The sequence below is a fragment of the Schistocerca nitens genome, chromosome 8 (genome assembly GCF_023898315.1).
Source record: "Schistocerca nitens isolate TAMUIC-IGC-003100 chromosome 8, iqSchNite1.1, whole genome shotgun sequence".
NCBI lineage: Eukaryota > Metazoa > Arthropoda > Insecta > Orthoptera > Acrididae > Schistocerca > Schistocerca nitens.
The window spans coordinates 348,472,433-348,498,022 of NC_064621.1; the positions used below are offsets into that span (position 1 = coordinate 348,472,433).

General features: G+C 43.9%; 1 protein-coding gene across 3 annotated transcripts in view; it reads left to right on the plus strand.

The window, feature by feature from the left end:
• LOC126198594 (15-hydroxyprostaglandin dehydrogenase [NAD(+)]-like) overlaps positions 1–25,590 on the plus strand; it is a 273,410-nt gene that overhangs the window by 106,029 nt on the left and 141,791 nt on the right. For 2 of the 3 annotated variants that reach the window (XR_007540089.1, XM_049935043.1), the window contains exon 1: positions 19,959–20,091. The exons of the other annotated variant lie outside the window; for it this stretch is intronic. Coding sequence is in view for 1 of the 2 variants with exons in the window: in XM_049935043.1 (XP_049791000.1) it covers positions 19,999–20,091 (93 nt within the window). In the remaining variant the exon portion in view is untranslated. Of the gene's footprint in view, positions 1–19,958; positions 20,092–25,590 lie in introns of those variants that run through there. 3 annotated transcript variants of the gene reach the window in all.

The window sequence follows — 25,590 nt, forward strand, 5'->3', positions numbered from 1 at the left end:
TGCTGTGATTACGAATATGTGCTCTTCTTGCATGGCGTGTGCCAAACAACAATCCGCACCACCGCGGAAATTCTTTGCATGGCCGAAAGCCACTTCCCCCTGGCAACGCTTACACATCGATTTTGCTGGTCCATTCTGGAATGCTCGATGGTTGGTTGTTGTCGATTCCTTCAGTAATTTTCATTTTGTTGTCCGGATGTCTTCCACGACGTCATCTGCCACCATCCAAGCGTTGTCCGCTATCTTTTGCATTGAAGGTCTTCCACAGACTATTGTTTCCGACAAGGGCCCACAATTCATGTCCGCAAAATTTCAGTCATTCTGCAAGGCCAATGGTATTCAACATCTGACATCCGCGCCGTTTTCGCCTTAGTCAAACGGTGCCGCTGAACGATTGGTCCGGACTTTCAAGTCACAGATGTTGAAGTTGAAAGAGTCGCATTCTCGGGAGGACACATAATTGCTCTTCTTGTCCTCGTATCGCTCTCAGCCCCGAGTTGGTCGATCGCCGGCTGAGTTGCTCCACGGTCGTCCTCATCGAACCTTGATGTCTTTGCTACATCCGCCGCATCAGGTTCCTGTGCAGCGGCAGTCACCTGCTTTTGCTCTAGGCGACGTTGTATACTATCGCAACTGTCGCGGTTCACAGCGTTGGCTCGCAGGGCGCATTCTTCGCTGCCTCGTCCGCGCTATGTATTTGGTTTTGGGGGCCTCTGGTGAGGTGCGTCGGCATCTCAATCAGCTGCGCCTCTGTCGTCGCACGGGTTCTGCCGCGCCCCGTCTGCTTTCAGCGACGGTGCCGTCCGGTCAGCGCCCTGGGGACCCATCTACTGGCTCGCCTCATCCCCAGGTGTTGCCGACGCTGCCTTCCATATTGCCCCATGGCGACGCGCCGCCGCCGCCGCCTGTTCTCCCGCCGGCGCCGCCCGCAGTGGACGCGTCGCTGCAGCCGCCAAGCGCCTCTCTGGGTCACGCGCCGCCGATCGCTTTCCGTGACCAGCTGTCCTACGGCATGGAACTCTTGCCCGCTCCGGACCAGATGTCGTCTTCGCCCGTCGGGTACCCCGACGCGATGTAGGTCGACCCTTCGGCCCCTCCTGTCTCTCTACGGGCGCATACACCGCATGTTGGCGTGCACCCTGGACTAGGTTTTCAGGCATTTAGTAGCTCCCTTTGGACCGAATGGCCGGGTGCGGGTGGCACAGCCTCGCCTGTTGTTCGACTCCCCACCTCGTCGCATACAACATGGGGTCCTCCCCACGGCGGGCGGAAGCCTTATAACACAACCGTTCGCCGATTTGCGGGGGATGAATGTGGTGGCACCGCCAGACACCACACTTGCTAGGTGGTAGCCTTTAAATCGGCCGCGGTCCGTTAGTATACGGCGGACACGCGTGTCGCCACTGTCAGTGATAGCAGACCGAGCGCCGCCACACGGCAGGTCTAGAGAGACTTACTAACACTCGCCCCAGTTGTACAGCCGACGTTCATAGCAATGGTTCACTGACAATTACGCTCTCATTTGCCGAGACGATAGTTAGCATAGCCTTCAGCTACGTCATTTGCTACGACCTAGCAAGGCGCCATATTCAATTGATAATTAATATTATGAAGCATGTACCGTAACGAGAGATGTTCTACAATTGTGGATTAAAGTTAAGTATTACATCATCTACGTACTTTATTTGCAATTCTCAAGATATTGTCCTGTTCCAGACCTCACGCCAGTCAGCGTGTAATTAAATGCGTGCATTTCGGCCTCCTCTAGAAAAACAGTGTTGGCTTTTCTGCCAACACTACAGTTTGGATGTAAATGTGTCCACAGATTTCTGTATGAGAATACGTGAACAATAAAGTATTCCAATTTTACCTGTAAATAACTGCACAATACTGGAAGCTGTGAGCACCAGATCAAAAAATGTGTTAAGTGCAGACTTAGCTGAATATTTTCCTTGCAGCGATAGGACGTGCAGTCTTTGCCGTTAAGAATCTTGTGGAAGACTGCATTGAATTCCTCAGAGATAATGACACAAAACTCGAATTTTTTTCTGGCTAATTGTTATCTTGTGATACATGATGTTCAGGCTCGGTCGATTTAATGAAAATCGATGATGTTCGTGATAAATACTGCCAGATCAGATTGCAATGGATTAAAAGTATGACACCCGAAGATGAAAGACAACAACCACAATTCTCTGCCACGCCTTGAATAAAGAATTGAATTAAGTTAAAAGTTTCACAGTCAAGCCCCTTGACAGGAAGCCAACGATCTGAGTTATTAGATTTGTCTCTTAAGTTTTTGAGGAGAAGCCTGGAGCAATCCAAATCCACCAGTACCACCATATCATGAGACACATTCCGCCACAGTTCATATTCCATTTCATGGAAGAATTTAATTCAAAGCAGAAAAGATATAGACAGACATTTCCTGACGATAATGATCTGTGAGAATTATGTAACGTGCATGCCATTACTTCAGAATTAATCAATTTTGTAGGTGTTTCAGGAGAATCTTCAAAGTAAAAAATAAGGTACATTTATGTAAAAGAGATTTAGTAGGATACTATTTACATTTTTGTAAGTTAATCATTTGATGATTCTTTGTGATTCTCTGCCAGAGACGCAAGTTACAGTTTATGTAGGTGTTTGAGAAAATATTGAAAACTTAAAAGGAGGAGTATTCCCCTATTAAGACGTTATATAACTGGCGTTAATTTTCTGCAGGTTTCTTGGGAGTTCATTAGATTATGGTGTTTCACAGCAGGTCCAACTCCTGGGGTGCACGTAACAAGTTTTTTAAGTTAATAGGGAGGCGTAGACGACAGATAATCAAAATCAGCTTATACCCCGTCACAACTGGTATACAGGGTACGCAAGGCGTGCAGTGTTCCAAAAGACAGGACACCGCTCATAATACAGGGCGTTTGAAAAAGATCTCCCTTGTTTTAAGTATGAATTTAATGGGTAAATTAATGAAAAATTACATCAGTGAGTACATATCATGAAAGAGAATTCCATCAAGTTTTGTTTAATGTTAGCAGACTTCAACGTGGGATCCATTTGTTGCCCTGCACACGTCGAGACGATATTTCACTTCTCGCCACGTATTCACCAACATTTCAGGTGTAACCGTCCCAACCGCCGCGACGATTCTTTCCCGTAAATGACGTCTAAAATTACGTTGCACTGTTATTACTGACTCAGTTTTCACAAGCCAAATAACATACTGCGCTCTCTGTTGCGGAGTACAAATTGTCGCTGAGATGTTCTGCACTGTACTGCACGCACGCCTGGACTGAACTGAGGGAACAGAGGAAAGAGCAGCACTGGTGCCGTCTCAAGGTCAAGCAGACCTGCCAGCTATAGGTGAGCCAACCTTGGAGGATTTATGAATCAAACACCACAAACTAAAATAGTGTATGTCACTTTGTACAGATTCTAGGACACATTAAAACTAGAGAGTTCTTTTTCAAACACCCTGTACATTTCCACACTGAGCCGAGCCCTAATCGAGAAGTGCAGATGGCGCAGTATGACAGTGCTTAACACGTCATTCTACAAGCCTTGCCATACATACCCATAACAAGTAACCTCTGATCTCAACCACTCCAGGGCTGACCGAAAGCGCAACACCATGGGGAACTGACGATACCTGAGGTAAAACTACTACACTAAACTCCGTCCGAACAGGCCTTGGAAGACCCCACGGCTACCGACCGACCGCCGTCTCATCCTCACCCACAGACGTCACTGGATGTGGACATGGAAGGGCATGTGGTCAGCACACCGCTCTCCCTGCCGTATGTCAGTTAACGAGACCGGAGTCGCTACATCTCAATCAAGTAGCTCCTCAGTTTGCTTCACAAGGGCTGAGTGCACACCGTTTGGCAACAGTGCTCTGCAGACCAGATGGTCGCCCATCCAAGTGCTAGCTCAGCCAGACAGTGCTTCACTTCCGTGATCTGACGGGAAATGGTGTTACCACTGCGGCAAGGCCGTTGGCCAATACCTGAAGTACCACAGCATAAAAAATGGTTCAGATGGCTCTGAGCACTATGCGACTTAACATCAGAGGTCATCAGTCCCCTCGAACTTAGAACCGCTTAAACCTAACTAACCTAAGGACATCACACACATCCATGCCCGAGGCATGATTCGAACCTGCGACCGTAGCGGTCGCGCGATTCCAGACTGAAGCGCCTAGAACCGCTCGTCCACAGCGGCCGGCACCACAGCATAATTTGGTTGGCGAACTTTGATATCCTCCCTGGTACCGGGCGAAGCTTTCGCCCCAGAGACTACAGCCAGCCAGCTGTAGAAGATCTCAGCCACTGCAAGCTGCCATTGCTGCTTGGTCACTGCTGTGACTGAAGAAGATAAGTCCATGCCTGGGCCTTCCCCTGGCGAACAGCTATACCAGGTTACCGCAAACTATCGCCGAAAAGTTGTTGGGCGAGACACCCGAGCACCGCGTCTTTGGCTGTACGTTGTACCACCTTCCTGGCTGTAACCTGCGTTGCTGATTCGGGTCCCGGCTTCTACCTTCATGGCACTCACCTTCCCAGATATATTGCTGGCATTCTCTTCAGCGCACTTCAGCCTTTCAGAGAACTGGAGTGGGCTGCGCTGCCTGGTGGTGAGCCACGGTAGGCCTGCGCCTACAGAATTCTCATCCAGCTAGCTGCACAACATCGCCGCCAGGTCCCGACCTGCACAACGGCCGCAGCCGACGAAGCGCTGTGTCCGTGTCCGCATTTCTTGCCGTACTCAGATATGCAAATCAGCATACCTTCTACCAGGCTGCAGAAGGCAATCCATACTGTAAAATCATAGTCAGTAAGTATGTTTCCAGACACTGCTGTTTCACTGACTGACGTCTTGGTGTGTATGACTGGGACGCATACCAGCTCCGGAGCTCAGCCAACTGCACCAGCAGTGTTACCATCTCACCTGCTCAGCCTCCATATCCACTAAATACACTGACTCAAGGGATGACCGTCATGATGAATATAAAAATTTGTGGCCAATGGATCACCCTAAGCAGATAGTTGCGTAACTAGTTACAAGCAGGTAGACAACATTCACAGTAAACAATGTATGAAAATTTTAGTCGTATAAAATGATACAGAAATTCTCACACTGAATGATAAAAATGAAATCGAATCTCAGAGAATTTTGGACGATTGAAAGTTCTCAGATTTTGTTGAACTTGATACTTTGCATATTTGCTCATAGGCCTGTTTTGATGACTTCTTTCCTTGTTCAAAATGGTTCAAATGGCTCTGAGCACAATGGGACTCAACTGCTAAGGTCATCAGTCCCTAAGCTTACACACTACTTAACCTAAATTATCCTAAGGACAAGCACACACACGCATGCCCGAGGGAGGACTCGAGCCACAGCCGGGACCAGCCGCACAGTCCATGACTGCAGCGCCCCAGACCGCTCGGCTAATCCCGCGCGGCGTTAAAAGTATCAAAGATTATGTTGTAACAAATATAGTTTTTTCTACTACTGGCTGTTTCTGCCGAATCCTACCCGATTTCAGTAGTAGTTGTTTTAAGAGAAGTTGAAAGACTCTTCTTCCTGCCACTAATAATAGTAAGTGTTCATATCAACACAAAAGGAAATCTTGTAAAATAATAAAAGTACTCTCACTAATCATATAAAACTGAATCCTTTATATATGAAAATGGTATCTGTTCTTTCGGACATGTCCGAAAGAACTGATACCATCTTCGTATATAGTTAAGGCTAACCGGCCATTGACCTTCTGCTTCTGTGCGGATGCACACATATTTCCCGAACTCTTGCGGGATCGGGTAAGATTGTCTTCCGCGAGTAATGAGTGTAATGGGCAGGGGCACTACGAATGTAGTGTGTTGACATTAAGTTGGAAGTATCGGTCTCACGGGGAGCGTGCAAGGGATAAGTTCCTGCAGTCGCACTATCCTTTGTGCCCTCGGTGGCTCAGATAAGAAATGTGCATGCTGAACTGCCACCAGTAAGTTGAAGGTGACAGTGGAGATGCTAAATGAGTGCTACTGCTAAAGACTGCATATCATTCCTCATTCTTTGAATGCTGTAATTTGTGACTGCAATTATCTTTCACCTTATTTATGTCATTTCATTGTAAGCTAACTTTTTTCTTACTGTTTTTGTGGAATAATAATAAAAAAGTGTTTAAAAAGATGGATAGAGCGTCTGCCATGCAAGCAGGAGATCCCGGGTTCGAGTCCCGGTCGGGGCACATATTTTCAACTGTTCCCGTTGATATTTATCAACGCCTGTGGGCAGCGTAGGGCCTTGATTTAATTATCATATCATTTTGAATCTTTTAATGAGATTACGCTCTTTAAAATCAATTCCTCTATTAATTGTACCGAATGAAAAGAAACTTTAGTTATTGTAAATGTTAACACAAAAAAGATATTTAAACTGGAAACATTGCTGAAAAAATTTTTATAACAATTGTCGAAATGTAGTTTAACCTGTCATTGTGTAGAAGCAATTGGTCAGTGGTTGAACGGCTCTCCTGCGGTTTTACTATGTTTTGTCTCAGAACTAGACCGAATAGTGTGTCAAAATGAAATTAACCCAGGGATTAGCTTAACCTAACTAAAAAAAAATCAGCACCAAGATGGAGTAGTGCGACATGAGCGAAAGTTGGTAGGCGTGTTTCTACATCCGAAAGATGGCGTCTGTTGAAATTTATCGTCGGCCGTATAAGAGTAGCGCTAATAGTGGCACTATGAGACTGAAAATCAGGTTTGCTTTAAAGACACGCTGTAACGGTCTGAGCGTTAGTTACCTTAGAGACTGGACGTGGTGAGTTGATGTTTCATTGGAATGCTTTTAAGACGAAAAAGATGCCATTATCGACATCCCACTGAGTTTGAACGAGGTCGTGTAATAGGTCTACGATAGGCTGGATGTTACTCCTGCGACACTGCAGAAAGCCCTGGCAGGAAGGTAGCCTCTGAACACGATTGGGCGGTGGTCACTAGAAGGTGTGGTCGCAAGAGGACCGGGCTCCAGGCGGCTACTTCGCACTACCTAAGAGGGAAGACCATCGTATTCGGCGTATGGATCTGGTGGATCGTACTGCATGTGCAGCAAAAATCTGAGCAGGAATTGGCACTACAGTGATACAACGAATTATTACAAATCGGTTACTTCGAGGACAGCTTCGAGCCACACGCCCTGTAGCGTGCATTCCCCAGACCCAAAACCACCGATATTTGCGACTTCTGTGGTGACAAGCGAGAGCTCGTTGGAGGGCAGAGTGGAGGTCTGTTATGTTTTCTGATGAAAGCTGGTTCTGCCTCGGTGCCACTGATGGCCATGTATTAATTAGGAGGAGGTCAGTTGAGGGCCTGCAGCCAACCTGTCGGTGTGCTAGACACACTCGACCAACACCTCATGATTTCGTATGACGGCAGGAGCACTAGCGTAGTCATCCCATGCATCCTGACTGCAAATTTGACGTCAATCTGGTGGTTCGACCTCTTGTTCTGCCATTCATGAACAGCATTCCAGAGGATGTTTTCCAACATGGTAACGCTATTACCATATCACTGTTGTCACTCAACATGCTCTACAGAGTGTCGACATGTTGCCTTGGCCTGTTCGATCACTAGATCTGTCTCCAGTCGAGCACATATGGGACATCATTGGATGCTATCCCCTATGTTATGCCACAAATAGCATTAACCGTCCCTGCATTGACCGACTAAGTGCAACAGGCATGGAACTTTATCCCACAAACTGACACCAGGAACCTGTAGAAGCAATACATGTACGTATGCATGTTTGCATGCTAGCATTCAACATTCTGACTGTTACACTGGTTATTAAAGTACCAACATTTCGAATTTGCATTGCTTGAAAAATGTTCAAATGTGTGTGAAATCTTATGGGACTTAACTGCTAAGGTCATCAGTCCCTAAGCTTACACACTACTTAACCTAAATTATCCTAAGGACAAACACACACACCCATGCCCGAGGGAGGACTCGAACCTCCGCCAGGACCAACCGCACAGTCCATGACTGGAGCGCCTAGTCCCTGCTGTGGTTGACGTCGTGCTTATTTTAACCTGTGAACTTGCAATATTGATCACTGAAACGCGTTACCTAGACAGGAATGTATTCGAAATTTCATTGCTATATATGAACTATATTTTGCTGTTGCGATTTTTTCCGTCACTGTAATATCCAACCACTGAGAGCAAAATTTGAAACTCTGGATTAGCGTAACGAAATACTAACATAACAGTTTTGAAAATCACATATCAATTTCATAATTTAATTCTGAGAAACTGTTGTAAACACAAGACCGACGAAATACTGAACTGAAATCTATATAACACACAATATTTTCAAGACTAAAAAAGCTTTTAACATCACTGTCGTGACACACAGAACTGTTTTACATCTGTATATTGAACATTATGAACTATTTATGCGAATAATGTAACGACGAAACCTACAAACCTAATTCCCTTTCCAAAGGCGGAAGGAATATTTTTTGCACATCAATCTCGGATATTAAAATTTTGTGAACCATTTAAAATCGGTACGCCAGAGACGGTAGAATTGTGTCCGATCTAAATTTTTGTGTGCTGATGTTAGGTCTTGTAAATTACATTCCATTCACGAAGAACAAAGAAGTCGATATGACCAGATGTCATCTAAATACAGCTGTCAAATTCTTAACATGTTCCGTAAGTTAGAATTATCAGTTGCATTTAATTAAACGGATTTATGAAATTTTTGTGGAACATTTCCTCAGCAATAGAAAGTCAAATAAAGCCATGTTACAATGAGGCGTCATATATTGCATACTGCATTGAAGCTAGTTATACTGTCGATTCTGAAATTTTTCTTAATTCACGATAAAGTCACGATAACTTGCAATTCTTCTCAGTGCATTAAGCATTGCGCTGTCTACTTGTAAATTTACCAAAGAGGAACGCTGACGGTTTCATTGATTCTGCACCGAACATTATTTCCAATGCGAGGAACGGCCTGCAACATTAAATTATCGAAATCGATTTCTTGCTCAGATGTTAGTTTACTGAAACTCGTGATCGGTTTCGAGTTTCATGTCATTATCAGCCGCACAGACACGTAGTCATTAATTGCTAGAAGAACCATCAGAGAACTTTGTGGTAACTTTCAGTAATCGAGTAATAATAAGTCACGTCTGTCACTGCAAAGAAACAGGAACGACTCAGTCTTCCGGCAGCTGATGATAAGAGAGAAACAGTAAACGCATCCAAAAAACCAGAGAGAAGGGCGTATCACCATCATTAGCCTTTGCAGATGTCAGAAACCCACTTACCCTCTGCAGAGCACTGTGCGTTGAAGGTAGTACACTACACCCAATGGATAATAATAGTGACCAGAATAAAAAATTATTTACAGTTGTTATTTGTTGTTTTTCTGTTTTAAGCATACCGAAGTTTGCCTGTCGCGTTTCGCTTTTATTTTCAAAGCATCGTATGTAATGGTGGCGTATATTTCTGCTTTTTACATGGATTGAAATAAATAGTTTGCCCCGTTGTTAGAAAAACATGTAGTCAAAAAACTTGGTTGCAATTTCACCCTTCGCGATTTTTCTGCTTTTAGCAACTTACCGTTTCTTTTACGGCGTGTTTATTCTTTGCAGTTCACATCACATTAGTAAAACTTCACACGGCTACTCTTCTTAGAATTTTTACTGTGGTTTCCCAACAGCTGAAAAAGTTGCTATATTATAATAATAGTAACGATAATAACAACTACTGCAGAAGGTGACTGTATAAACTGTATTTCAACTGCCAAAGTAAAATAATCTTGTAGGAAAGGATACACAAATCTAAAATGTGATAGTAATTTGTCTCTTCAGTCAAATCTACTAACCTCGTTTCCTACATCCTCGTGCTTTGCAAACTTCCCATCACCGCCTTTCCTAAACCCAGTCATACCCCCCCCCCCCCCTTCTCCTTCTCACACTTTCCTGTCCTAAATGAGCCACAAGTTCATCAACGCTGACCGACACTCACAGTAAGTTGGTTTGTGGGATTGAAGGGACCAGACTACTAGGACCATCGGTCCCTTTTACCATGAACTTGAAATACCCACAAGAAATAAAAACAAACAATGGACATGACAAGAGACAACACAGGACAAGAAAGACACAGACAAACCAGACAAAAGAAAGGGTCACATTTCAGTGGTGTCGGTGGAGTCTATCAGCAGGACGGGTTTCACTAGACATGGCCTGCACCTCAACAGGTATGGGAAGGGGAGGTTGGCAAAGCTTATAGGTGACAGCATAGGTGGGGGTGGTGGGATCACTCACAGGAAAATTCCTGCAGTAGTGGGTATTAGAACTGCACCTTTTTTAGGTTGAAGTCAGCTGATAGGTATTCCTGCTTAAGGGAAGTCTCTCTAACAAAGGAACCGCTTTTGACAAAGCTTAGGTATCCGAGTAATTAGGGAATTAGTATATTTCATCAAAATATACAAAGTATTAGGGATAAAGTTAGTGAACTGCTTATAGACGTTGACTCTGAAATTATAGGTATATCTGAACACTTCTTAAATAAGTAGATAATTCCGAGGCTTCCTTTACCATGATACAGGTTGGCTGGAAGCTTTTCTAGGAGCTCTTTGCGGTGTGGGGGAGTAGCCATGTATGTGAAAAACGGCATCCCATTTGAGTCAATTGATGTTTCAAAGTACTGCACTGAAAAAGTGTTTGAATGTTGTGCAGGTGTGGTTAAATTTAGTGGAGCTAAACTTCTAACTGTTGTTATTTATAGATCCCCGGACTCCAATTTCACAACATGTTTGGTAAAGCTAGAGAAGGTTCTTGGTTCACTTTATAGAAAATACAAAAAGTTTGTTATATGTGGTGACTTCAATATTAATTGAATAAGTTATTGTGCAAGGGAAAAGATGCTGGTAGACCTCCTTAATTCACATAATCTTATGCAAACCATATTCTTTCCAACGAAAGTGCAAGGGAACAGTAGACCAACCATAGACAACATTTTTGTTCATTCCTCATTACTAGAAGGGCATTCTGTTAGCAAAAAGGTGAATGGCCTTTCAGATAATGATGCATAAATTTTAACTCTAAAAGATTTTTGTGCTGCGACTCATGTTAAATATAGTTATCAACTGTTTAGGAAAGCTGATCCAGTTGCTGTAGAGACCTTTGTAAACCTTATCAAGGAACAAGAGTGGCAAGATGTTTACAGTGCTGATACAGTAGACGATAAATATAATGCTTTTCTCAAGAATTTTCTAGTGCTCTTTGAAAGTTGCTTTCCGTTAGAACGTTCAAAACAGGGTACTAGCACAAACAGGCAGCCTGGGTGGCTGACTAAAGGGATAAGAATATCTTGTAGAACAAAGTGGCAATTATATCAAAACGTTAGAAACAGTCAAAATCTAAATGCAGCAGCCCATTACAAACAGTATTGTAAGGTACTTAAAAATGTTATTAGAAAGGCAAAAAGTATGTGGTTTGCAGGTAGAATAGCTAAGTCTCAAGATAAAATTAAAATCATATGGTCAGTCGTAAAGGAAGTGGCTGGTCTGCAGAGACAGGTCGAGGATATAGAATCAGTGCGTAGTGAGAATGTCCGTGTTACTGATAAGTCGCATATATGTACAGTATTTAATAATCACTTTTTGAATATAGCAGGTGAACTAAATAGAAACCTAGTCCCAACAAGGAATCATATGGCGCTCTTAGAAAAAAGTGTTCCGAGACTGTTACCTGAAATGCTTATCCATGATACTGACAAGAGGGAGATTGAGTTAATAATTAAATCACTAAGGACCAAGAACTCTCATGGATATGACGGCGTATCTAGCAGAATACTGAAGTATTGTTCTATGTATGTTAGCCCAGTACTTAGCCATATCTGTAACTTTTCCTTTAGGAGTGGTCGGTTTCCTGATCGATTAAAGTACTCGGTAGTGAAGCCACTTTATAAAAAGGGAAACAGGGATAATGTTGACAATTTCAGACCTATTTCTATGCCATCGGTGTTTGCTAAAGTTATCGAGAAGGTTGTATATACAAGGTTACAGGAGCATTTAAATTCATATAATTTGCTGTCGAATGTACAGTTTGGTTTTAGAAATGGTTTAGCAAATGAAAATGCAATATTCTCTTTTCTCTGTGAGGTTTTGGACGGATTAAATAAAAGGTTGCGAACGCTAGGTGTTTTCTTTGATTTAACGAAGGCTTTTGACTGTGTTGACCACAAAATATTACTGCAGAAGTTGGACCATTATGGAGTAAGGGGAGTAGCTTACAATTGGTTCGCCTCTTACTTTAAGAACAGAAAGCAGAAGGTAATTCTCCGCAATATTGAGAGTGGTAACGATGTTCAGTCCCAATGGGGCACTGTTAAGTGAGGCGTACCCCAAGGGTCGGTGCTGGGGCCACTGCTGTTTCTTATTTATATAAATGATATGCCTTCTAGTATTACAGGTGACTCAAAAATATTTCTGTTTGCTGATGACACCAGCTTGGTAGTGAAGGACCTTGTGTGTAATATTGAAACAGTATCAAGTAATGTAGTTCATGAAATAAGTTCGTGGCTTGTGGAAAATAATTTGATGCTAAATCATAGTAAGACTCAGTTTTTACATCTGCTAAAAGTGAAGATGTATCAGGCGACAGCTGTAACCGGGCGCGTAGCGGATTAAAATAGGGGCACTGAAGTAAAAGGTGTCTCACCGTCCACGATTGAGAGCAGCTGGGACAAAGCGGCGGAGGAGCGCAACTTAAATGGTTGTCGATGACTAAAAAGACAGTGCCCAATCCGGAGTCTAGTTAAAATTACCTCCTCCCAACAACGTGGAGGGGAGGAAGAGGTTCAAGCACAGGGAAGAGGTTTTATGTCGCGTAATTCCTTATCCTGAAGCGCAGATCAATGTGTGTGCCGTAAAAGAGCGACACGACAACATAAAACGCCCTGTAGATAGGCAAAGGGAACCATGCGAACAGCCGGCAGAGGAAGAGAGACAGCAGACTTTGCCGCTGTATCGGCCGCCTCGTTTCCGCGTATATCATCATGTCCTGAAATCCAGAGGAATGCCACAGATATGCCCCCCCCCCCCCCTCAAATGGAGCATGTGGAGGCCTGAATCCGGTGGACCGGAGGGTAGATGGAATAAAGAGCTTGGAGGTTGAGAAGAGAGCTGAGAGAAGACGAGCATATAATAAACTGTATCCGCCGATGGCGACGGATGTGTTGGACACCCTGGAGAACAGCGTAATGCTCCGCAGTAAAAACCGAACACTGGTCGGGAGGCCGAAATCTAATAGGGGTGTCGTCAATAATATAGACACTCTCGACACCAAAGGTGGTCTTGGAACCATCAGTGTAAATAAATGTGGCATACTCCATTTGTGCTCGTAGAGCAGCAAATGCCCGACGGTAAAGTATGGCGGGGGGGGGGGGGGGTACAATCCTTGGGAAGCTGACAAAGGTCACGGAGAAGGCCGGTCTGAGGGCGAGGCCAAGGTAGCGTCGTGCCCCAGTTTGTCAAGAAAATTTTAGGAAATTGGAAGGAAAGTGAATGTAGCAGTTGACGGAAGCGCACTCCCAGTGGTGGTAGAGAGGAAGAGCTGCCTGCATACCCTAAATCCAAGGAGGTGTCGCAGAACATGGCATGAGGTGGATGAGCAGGCATGGAAGACAGTTGACTAATGCAACGACTCAGGACACCTCGCTGAGTGGACAGCGGAGGTTCAGCAGCCCACGGTGGTGTAGAGAACCTAGACATCGAAGAATAGACGGCCGTTCAGAGGAGTAAACTATGCTTCCATAGTCCAAATTCGAGCGCACAAAGGCACGATGTAGGCGGAGCAGTACCTCTCGCTTTGCCCTCCAGGAGGTACGACTCAGAACACAGAGGGTGTTGAGGGATCGCAGACAGCGAGCCGAAAAATATGAAATGTGGGAACACCAGCACAGTTTCTGTCAAACATAAGTCCCAAGAATTTAGCGACATCCGCTAACGGAAGGTCAACAGGGCCTAGATGTGGGCAGGAGGATAAAACTGCATACAACGCCAAAAATTTACACAGACGGTCATACTGGGAGAAAATCGGAAGCCGGTTTCGATGCTCCATGAGTGAAGGCGATCGAGGCATCCTGGAAGACGTCTTTCAAGAAGGCTGGTCCACTAAGAGCTGTAGTAGATGGCGAAATCGGCGACAAAGAAGGAGCCCGAGACATCGGAAAGGAGACAATCCATAATTGTATTTATGGTGATGCCAAAACAGTACACGGAGCGCTAGAGCACCCAGTTTTCTCGGGGGAAAGTACGGGATAGTGTTCACTTGCACCTTAAATGTGGTCTCTGTCATAAATTCATAGACGAAAAGGGGTAGCAGAGCTCTAAAACCGCAAGAGAACAGTGTATGGAGGTTGCCGGTCCTCCAACAGGTACCGTATGCCCTCTCCTTTTCAAAAAATATAGCTACCAGTTGGCGTTTTCTGAGAAAATTGTTCATGATATCAGTGGAGAGAGCAACAAGATGGTCAACTGCGGAAAGATGCTTTCGGAGACCGCACTGGACATTCGTTAAAAGGTTTCGGGACTTCAGCCACCAGCCTAAAAAGCCATTTACAGTACACTCCAAAACCTTACAAACACTACACGTGAGAGAGGTTGGGCGATGGTTGGAGTGGAGATGTTTGTCCTTTCCAGGTTTCGGAACAGGAATTACGATAGCTTCCCGCCATCTTCTAGGAAAGATACTGTCGACCCAGAGTCAATTATAAAGGCGGACGAGGTAGCACAGGCTAGCCTATGATAGATGCAGCAACATTTGGACGTGGATACCATCCGGTCCCGGAGCAGCAGAGCTAGAGGCGGAGAGTGCATGACTGAGTTCCCACATAGAAAAAATGGCATTATAACTTCCGCGATTATGAGAGGAAAAGGCAAGAGGTCGCTCTTTCGCTACCCGTCTCTTCGGGAGAAGGGTTGGTGGGTAATTAGAAGAGCTCGAAATCTCAGCAGGGTTGACCCAATGAGTTAGAGATTGCGACTGGGTCCACTAAGGTATCGTGCGCGGCACTTAGCCTAGAAGTCGAGGTAAAACTGGATGTGCCAGATATCTGTCGGATTCGACTCCAAACAACTGACGAGGGACTGATGGTATTAGGCAAGGTATTAGGCCCGATTCACACTGGGACACAGGTGACGCTCACCAGCCTCGGTCACCGACAGAGATACATTCGTGTGAACCGGAGCGTTCACACCGGAACACTACACTGCCTCATCGAGCCACTGTGACCCAGCAGTGACTCAGCCTCGCCACATGTGATGGATAAGGTCACTGTGTTGACAGCAGTTCCGCTGTACATGCAATACTTTGAATTGGAGTGTTCACACTGGAACACTGATCACAGACACAGCGCTGCAGATTTGCCAACCGACAGGCAATCATTTCTGACACAGTGACGTGAAATATTCACTGAACGTTATACTGTACACACTGTACTCATGAGTTTAGATTTGATTAACACGGAGGAATTTGTAAGAAAAGTAGAAAGCCGTCCTGCTATTTGGGATGTGAAAAGCGATGACTATAGCAACAAACTGATGAAAACGAGTGCGTGGCAAGAAATTATAAAGAAGTTTGTGCCTGATTTCAATGAGAAGAGCATGGATAAGAAAAACAAAATTAGTAAGTTGTATGTTCTTTTTTCAAATTTAATACCTTATTTTTCGAACTATAAAAGGCTAGGGAAATTTAGTTGCCACCCCTGTACGAGTCCATTTCACTAACTAATTAGTTGGCAATACCTGCGGTGTCGAACAGCACAGTCACCAATGACCATCACTGGCGACCGTCACCAGTGTGCCGGAGTGAAAGGGCCCTTAAAGGAGCTGGTAAAGAAATCCCAGCTTGCCCTCTTGCTATCGCGTATGATCCGACGGCATCGCGCACGTAATTGCTTATGGCGGATACAGTTGGCCAACGTAGGATGATGGCGGAAAACGTGAAGAGCACGTCTCCGCTCTTGTATTGCGGTATGACACGTCTCGTTCCACCAAGGAACTGGGGGCGCCAGGGCAAAGTGGAGGTACGAGGTACTGAACGTTCCGCGGCTGTAAGAATAACGTCCGTAACATGAGTGACGTGATCACCGATGCAAGGAAATTGACGGTCATCAAATGTTGCTAGAGGGGAGAAAAGTGTCCAGTCGGCTTGAAAAATCTTCCAGCGTCTTGGGTGCATGGATGGCAGCTGTGGCTGCAATCGAAGGACACATGGAAAATGGTCAAAAAAATGGCTCTGAGCACTATGGGACTCAACTGCTGTGGTCATCAGTCCCCTAGAACTTAGAACTACTTAAACCTAACTAACCTAAGGACATCACACACATCCATGCCCGAGGCAGGATTGGAACCTGCGACCGTAGAAGCAGCGCGGCTCCGGACTGGAGCGCCTAGATCCGCACGGCCACCGCGGCCGGCGAAAATGGTCACTCGAGTGTGTATCAGCAAGAGAAAACCATTCAAAGCGATGAGATAGCCGAACAGTATCGAACAAAAGGACCAGATGAGAGTAGGTTGACGTGGAGACAGACAAAAATATAGGTTCCACAGTGTTGAGACAAACAAGATCCGCTTGGTGGAAGAGGTCAAGCAATAGGGAGCCTCTCAGACAAGGACGCGGAAATCCCCAAAGCAGGTGGTGGGCGATGAAGTCCCCATTCAGCAAACAGGCAGGTGGAAGCTGACCAAGGAGATGAAGGAGATCGGCTCTTGCCATTGGTGTGGACAATGAAATGTATGTGGTACAAAGAGAGGTGAATCCACAAAGGGAAAGATGTACAGCAACCGCTTGGAAGGGACTGTGTAAGTGGATTTAGTGATAATGGAATGTATCATGGAGAAGAATCGTAAGTCACCTGTGTGCCAGAACGCCAGCAACAGAGGCGAGGTCACACTGGACTGATTAGAGATGAGTGAAGACAAAGCGATCGTGAGGACGAACCTTTGTTTCCTGAAGACAGAAGACGACTGGGGAGTAGGATTGTAAGGGTATCGACAGTCCATCCCGATTGGAGCGAATTCCGTGGATATTCCTGTGGATAATTGACATATGATGGACGAAAAAAGGAAAAATCTCACGACGGTTGCTGTCAACTCTGCGACAGCTGAGAGACAGTGGTCAACGGCGTAGAATGCTTTCAGCCAGAGACAGAAGATCCTGATCCGTATGTTGTTCGGGGGCCCCTCCTGCAGCCAGCGATCGGATGGTTGATCGGCCACCAGCAGTGCATCTTGGCGACAAGGAAGACGGCCGAGGGTGGCTACTGCTGGGTGGCGCTGTAGAAGAGGCACGCCATGGCGAAAAGGAGAGAAAATGTTTTTCTTATGAACTTTCTTGGAAACAGGACGATGAGATGAAGGAGGAGTTGATGGTTGTGAGGTCTGAGTATCTGTCATCTCATGTTAAAATATAGCTCAATTTTTGTGGAATACGCCGCCTATCTCACCTTAGCATTTTCTTTAACTCTATCCCTCACTACAGCGATTGATGAAAACTCATTTAATTTGAGTAATAATAGAAAAGTAATTGCTTACATCAAATACCCCCACCATAATCCTCTCACTACGGAGCACAGACCTAGAATGGAGAGCAAACTGCCAGAGAACAGTGGAACGCTAAGGCTACTGGTTGAGAGCAAAAGCACATAATTGATAAATAAATCAGATAGGTCGAATACTTTTGAGTACTGGCTTACATTGTGACGTCGTTATTAGCTCTTGCTGAAGTGCTGCTGGGCGAGGCACCTAATTATTTACATTACACGATGTATTTATACAATAGGCGGATACACACCCGCCGGCCGCTGTGACCGAGCGGTTGTATGAGCTTCAGTCCGGAACCACGCGGCTGCTACGGTCGCAGGTGCGATTCCTCCCTCTGCATGGATGTGTGTGATGTTCTTAGGTTAGCTGGATTTACGTAGTTCTACGTTCAGGGGTCTGATGACCTTCAATATTAAGTCCCATAGTGCTTAGAGCCATTTGAACTATTTGAGATACACTATACACCCACATGAACTGTTCAATGTTTTGGCGCACTCTACCAATTTTACCATCTTCCAGATTTGGTGTCCTATCAGTTTACCAATTTTACAGCTAATTTTACCAGTTTTCAGATTTGGGGTCCTATCAAATTGTCAGTTTATCAATTTCCAGATTTAGAACTACTCGTCTAACATTTTTTTAGAGGATGCTATGACACCATTATTTTATACTATCAAAATACCTTATCATGGTGTCTGTACAACGTATCTATGGTGTATGTGTGGCGTATGCAGGGTGCAAATGTGCCGTATTTATGGTGTGGCGTAACTATGGCACAATTGTGGTGTATGTGGGGTTGGTTCAAATGGCTCTGAGCACTATGGGATTTAACATCTGAGGTCATCAGTCCCTTAGAACTTATAACTACCTACACACATCCATGCCCGAGGCAGGATTGGAACCTACGACCACAGCGGTCGCGCGGTTCCAGACTGAAGCGCCTAGAACCGCTCGTCCGCAACGGCCGGACGTATATGCGGTAACTGTGGCGTATGTGGTATATGTGCCACTGTACGCTGTCACGACGCCATTTTACCAATTATACAGCCAGTTTAACAGTTTCCCAGTTTGATTTCCAACCAAACTGCCAGTTTCCCACCAATATCCAGAAGTGTTGTCCTGCACTTCGTCAATCATGCAACTAGTACCACCAGTTCTTGTAGTAATTTAAAAGTCTGCTGCAGCTCGACGAAATGGCGATAAACTATATATAAAAAAAAAGAGTTCTTATTCGTCGGAGTATGCGAGATACTTGTCTGTTACAACACTGCAGCGTGTATTATAAGGAATTATAGAAAATAACAGTTGCCAGAGAGTTATGCGTTGGTATCGACAATTTAGGAGCATTGATTGTCTCTGTTAACAGAAAAATACAGGTCTACCAAGTGTACCAGATGTAACTGTCGAGAGTGGAACGGGAAACTTTCTAAGTATTCCAAAAAAATCAGCTGTCCGTGCAAGCCATAGGCTTGGTATACCGCAGACAAATGTGTGGGAGATTTTGCAGTAAGACGGGCACCCTCTCGTTGGAACATGGATGTTTGTCGCCATCTAAAAGAGGAACTGGGTTGATCGTACCGGTGACGGTAACTGTTCCCTTGGCCATACAGGTCGTCTGACTTAATGCCTTGTGAATTTTTCCTTTGGGAGTACGTGAAGGACTGAAACAACTCAGAGAACGAAAAATTCTTCAGTGATGGTCATTGACAGAATGTTACTACGTAAGGTACGGAACGAAATTTATTACAGCTGGACATGTGTCGTGTGGCCAGAGTGGCAGTCGTAGAACATTTGTAGTGTGCAGTATGTAAAATTGCTGAGTTTATAGTTCTCTTCACGCCTCAATAATATTCGTATATCAAATACCTCGGAAAAATTAGAGCTTTGAAAATGAATGAATCATTTATGGTAACCCTGTATGTAGGTGGAATTTGTTTAGTTCATTGCTGATATCTATATGACAACGTGAAAAGCCAGCCACGTTGTGAGTCGAGACCGAGGTAAGGAATAAAACGAACAAAAGGCGAAAGTTCGGTGTTTAGTAGTGTTTACAGATGGCTTTGGATGGGGAGAGAGCGGAGCAATGATAAGATTAGTACAGGGAGAGACGAAAATAGACGACTGCATAAAGCCACGGATTGGGAAACGAAAACAAAGTCACCGTTTTTGGTCGGTGTAATGACACTTTAACCTGCGACTACGCAGCATCTAACAGCCCATATCCGCTACACAAATAAACAACACATGCGTGACGATAGCTGTAAGATTACGTGTTACATAACAGCGCCTGTGGCTGGTATCGACAAATATTAGCGGTAGCGACAGCAGGCGGTCGTCAGCAGAGGCACAGCAGCAGAACACCGACATGGAGCTGCAGGGCAAGGTGGCCATCGTTACGGGGGGAGCTTCAGGCATCGGCCTCGAGATGGTCAAGCACCTCCTCCAGGCGGGACTCAAGGTGAGTGGGTGTCCACATCTGGCACTGACTGCTCGAGATGAACCGTCGGGATCAGTCAGGAGATAGCACGCTGTTACTCTTTACGAACCACACCACCTCGAACGACTAAAACGGAAGAAAAATGATTTTAAAATACGGAGATTTGTTTGTTCTGCCTTCCATCAAGATCATTTAGCTGTAATGTTCTGCATTTGGGTGTATATGATGCTAGGCGATTAATGAGTCTAGATACTTCAGAAGCACATGTTTTTAGAGAAACAACAGCGTGTACCGTCGCTTATGACTAGCCGATTCACAAGAATCAAAAGCTGAGGCATTGTCTTCTAAAAAAATAAACATCGAGTTTAAATAGTATATTGTAAGCAGTACTTGTTGTAGCTGTTATTGCTGTCTTCAGCCCGAGGACTGGTTTAATGCAGCTCTCTATGCTATGCTACCCTGTGCAAGCCTCTTCATCCCCGAATAACTACTGCAATCAAAGTTCATTTTAACCTCCTTACTGTACTGATCCCTCGGTTTCACTCCACAATTATACCCCACCTCCCTCACCCTCCTCCTCACCATTACTTAATTGGCGATTCTTTCATGTCTGAAGCTGTGTCCTATCGATCTATTTCGTCTTTGGTCAAGTTGTGCCATAATTTTCTTTTTTCTGCAGTTCGATTCAGTGCCTCCTCTGTTCATCTAATCTTCACCATTTTTCTATAGCAACACATTTCAAAAGTGTCTTTTATCTTTTTGCTTGAATTGCTAATCGTCCATCTTCCACTTTCATACAAGGCTACACTCTACACAAGTATCTTCAGAGAACAATTCCTCACTCTTTCATTTATCCATGTTTCTCTTGACGGGACATCCACAACTGTCGATATTTATCATCAACAATAAGATCCGCTACGGCTGTTAAGTTGTATGTCATGTACCAGAGATACGCTATTTTAAAGTAGTTTAACCTTCTGTTATTCGACTTTTATGGAAACACATTTTGTTTACGAACATGAGGTTTTCTTGTAAGAATTTTAGTATAAGTTCTGTTTAGTTTTTTTAATGCTCACAATCTGGATAGGTGGCATGACCTCTTCATAACTTTGCAGGTGCACATGAAGATGAGAGACAGGTCCGGAAAACGTTTCTTATTTTCTCTCATTTTTTTAACTGGCTTTCGGGACGTCCCATTCAGCCATCGCAATAGTGGGATGTCAATTACGACGATATGAACGGAAGGAAAAGCACAACATCCATTGCCCGAACGGTGAAAGTCTCTGACCCGGTCGGGAATCGAACCTAGGCCCATTTGCTTGGCAACCACGGCACTGCCAGTGCAGCTACTGAGCCAATCTCGAAGACGGATTGTACTTTCCTTTTAGGAAACAAAGAAACTTACAACTGGACTTTTTTTGGATGGAAGGGGAGGGAGGGGGTGGCAAGAATTTCTCTCCTGTGCCAACTTCTCCATCTCAGAATAGCACTTGCAACCTACGTCCTCAATTATTTGCTGGATGTATTCCAATCTCTGCCTTTCTCTACAGTTTTTACCCTCTACAGCTGCCTCTAGTGCCATGGAAGTCATTCATCATGTCTTAATAAATGTACTATCATCCTATCCTTTCTCCTTGTCAGTGTTTTCCACATATTCCTTTCCTCTCCCAGTCTGCGCAGAATCTCCTCATTCCTTAACTTATCAGTCCACCTAATGTTCAACTGTCGCCTGTAGCACCACATCTCAAATGCTTCGATTCTCTCCTGTTCCGATATTCATGTTTCACTATCATACAATGCTGTGGTCCAGACGTTCATTCTCAGAAATTTTTCCTAGCATACTTCTCTTGACCAGGAATGCCATTTTTGCCAGTGCTAGTCTGCTTTTGATGTCCTCCTTGCTCCGTCGGTCATTGGGTATTTTGCTGCTAGGGAACAGAATTCCTTAACTGCATGAACTTTGTGACGACCAATCCTCTTAAGTCTCTCGCTGTTCTCTTTTCTGCTACTTCACATTACTTTCGTCTTTCTTCAATTTACTCTCATTCCATATTCTGTACTCATTAGATTGTTCATTCCATTCAGCATGTGATGTAATTCTTTTCACCTTCACTCAGGTTGGCAGTGTCATCCGCATATCGTATCATTGATATCATTTCACCTTGAATTTTAATTCAACTCCTCAACCGTTCTTTTATTTCCATCATTGCTCCTTCGATGCATAGCTAGAACACTAGAGGGGAAAGACTACATCCCTGTCTTACACCCTTTTTAATCCGAGCGCTTCTTTCTTTGTCGTCCACTCTTATTATTCCCACTTGGCTCTTGTACATATTGTATATTACCCGTCTCTCACTATAATTTACCCCTATTTTCCTCAGAAGTTCGAACATCTTGCACCATTTTATATTGTCGAAAGCTTTTTACAGGTAACCAGGTCTTGGTTTTTCTTTACAACTGTAGCGGATCTTATCACTGGTGACTTACATTTATGTTAGATGTTAAAAACTCCTTCTGTTTCACAAATGCTTTTATGTTATAGCTAGTCCAAACTTCATATCCTTTCTGCTTCGGCCCTCACCAGTAATTTTGCTGCCCAAGTAGTAAAACTCATCAACTACTTTTATTGCCTCATTTCCTAAATTAAGTCATCTAGCATCATCTGCTTTAATTCAACAACATTCTATTACCCTTGTTTCACGTTCGTTGATGTACGTCTTATAACCAGTTTTCAAGTGTGTATGCACACCGTTCAATTGGTATTTCGTGTGCCTTGCCGTCTCTGACAGAACTGCATTGTCGTTGGCAAACCACGAAGTTTTTTTGTTATTTTTTCTTTGTTCTACATGGACTTTAATTCCTATTCCAAATTTTTCTTTGGTTTTCTTTTATTATTTACTCTGTGCCCAGATTGAATAACGCGTGAGATAGTCTAAAATCCACTCTCAATTTCTTCTCAATCACTGCTTCCCTATTATATCCAACGACTTTATGTTTGGAATCAGATGTATCAGATGTAAATAATCTTTCGCTCCTTGTATTTTATCCTCGCCTCCTTCATTACTTCAAAGATTGTAGTCCAGCCAACATAGTCAAAACCTTTTTCTAAAAAATGCTATGAACGTAGGTTTCCTTTTCTCTCAACTGTAAGTTCTACTTACAGAACTATATTTTCCAAAATAGAAGTTGCCGTGTTCTTGTATATTCTTCTATTCGTCATCGAAGGGCAAATGAGCAGCTTTAAGGTAAGTGATTGAAATAGGTCGGAAATGAACAGCTAATGCTAAGGTCTAGGTCATGTGACAGCTATCGGATTCGATAGTGGACTACCAGGTTGCGGATACACCGAAAAATGTTACCCTTTTTTAGTGTGTATATTGTTCCATTCCACTGCGTTTTAATGACTTCTTTGTAACTCCACATTTGCACTTCTATAACGAACAAGGGAAGAAAGTTCAACACAGCAGCTTGTAGTTTCGTAAATATGAGTTACTTAGTACTGCCTGAGTTATCACATATTTTTGCAGCAAATGCTTAGCATCTTGGCAAATAACACCTCTTTTATGACTCTCGTGAATTTATCGGTTACAATTGTCTTGCGTGGTATTATTTCTTCAGCAACGCGTACTTCTGTAGTCTCCATATTCGCTAAACTTCAAATATCGAATGTACACAAGTGCTGAGTGTAACAGATAAACAACCTGATGAGTGTTAGTGTGGACACATCTCACACATCTCCGTATTTTAGAAACATTTGTATTCTGTTTCATCCGTTCGAACTGCGGAACATCCCTTGCTAAAACCGTTAGGTCCTCGTTGCCAGTTGATCTTTTTAAATACACATATTATCAGATTGTTGGACGTGAAAATGTTGGATTTATTGCAAATAAAATGTTGCATTGGTGTGATGTTTAACTTTCAAAACTCCTTTTTGGAATCAGTTACTAAATTTAGGATATTTCGAGAACAAAAGACGCTAGGAAGGCAAATGGTCAAAAAGTTCCTCTCTTCAAGGCCCAGCCATTTTAGATACAAAAAGTTACTTTAACTGTCAAAGTGGCGTCCTTCTAACGAAGCACTAAAGGCAGGACATTTTGAGAATAAAACACGCTAGGAAAGCCATTTTATAAATGTGTCTGTAGTAGCACCTCAGCGTTATCGCTCATCTAAGATGACTACTGGTTCTCCTGCAGCTGTTAGCGCTTCTCGGAGGAAAGCTGGCAACAGTCGCATCTAGCTGTCAGGGAACTTCTTACGGCGACACGACTGTAGAATGTCTCAGGTATCACCTGCGAACCACGTTTCTTATATCGTGCCAACGGGTGATGCTCTCTCGAAGAACAGGACGCTCATTAATTACATCTGTTTGTCTACATTCTTACGAAATTTGAACCAATTCGCACAAGCTTGAAAATTAGAAACGACGTACGTAAAAAAACTCACAAAATCCTGTTTTTTGCATGTAACATGCGAATGAAATTAGATTTTTTGAAAGTGGGTTTTCAGTTTAATCGTAAGAATGCATTTTGTTTTACTTATCTTATTTCTTTTAAAACGTTTCCACTCATTCAGTTCGGTTAGTAACGGATTTTCTGTGCAACGTTTCGCTCAACTTTAAACTATCGTTTTCCGATAATGAATAAAGACTATTCGATAAAATAATTCGTTTTATCTGTATCCATTTATCTACCTTCGTGGAAAGTTTGAACTGATTCGTACAAGTACAGAAGTTGCGCGCTTCATAGACCTCCCAGGAAAATGTGTTTTTTGCACGCAAAATCCAAGCGAAGCAAGATTTTTTTTTTTTCAAAAGGTTAAAATTTCTCTTAGACTAAGGTCCGATTCACCGATGGACCAAATTTAAACCATCAGTCTCGCTCCAGTCAGGAGTTATTTAAGGGCGGCTGTTTTTGCACGTAAAATCTGAACGGTGCACATAAAAAAATATGTTCAAATGGCCCTGAGCACTATGGGACTTAACATCTGAGGTCATCAGTCCCCTAGAACATAGAACTACTTAAACCTAACTATCCTAAGGACGTCACACAGATCCATGCCCGAGGCAGGATTCGAACCTGCGACCGTAGCGGTCGCGCGGTTCCAGACTGAAGCGCCACACCGGCCGGCGGTGCACATAAAGATGGTGCCATTAGTTGAACATTAATTTTAGCCTAATTGAAATCTTTTTCAAAAGGAATTAATCGAATCGGACAATTTTGCCGGTTCTTCGTTCAAACTTTGCTCTATACGATGAGCCACAACTTCAATAAGACATGTTCGAGTAGCGGTACAAATGGCCGCTGGTCCAGATTAATCCAAAAACTTTTTACCTCATGTCCCTAAGTCAAACAGCAACCACCAAGACCCCCCCACCCACCAAATGTGTTTCTGCCCGCTGCCTCCTTTTCAGATACATTTGTTCCAGCGCTTGCGCTCTATAACGATTTCCGGAACCGTTTAAGATTTTTTATTTCCGTTTTTACTCCGATGATTTGTGAAAACGTGTTCAGTAAATGACGA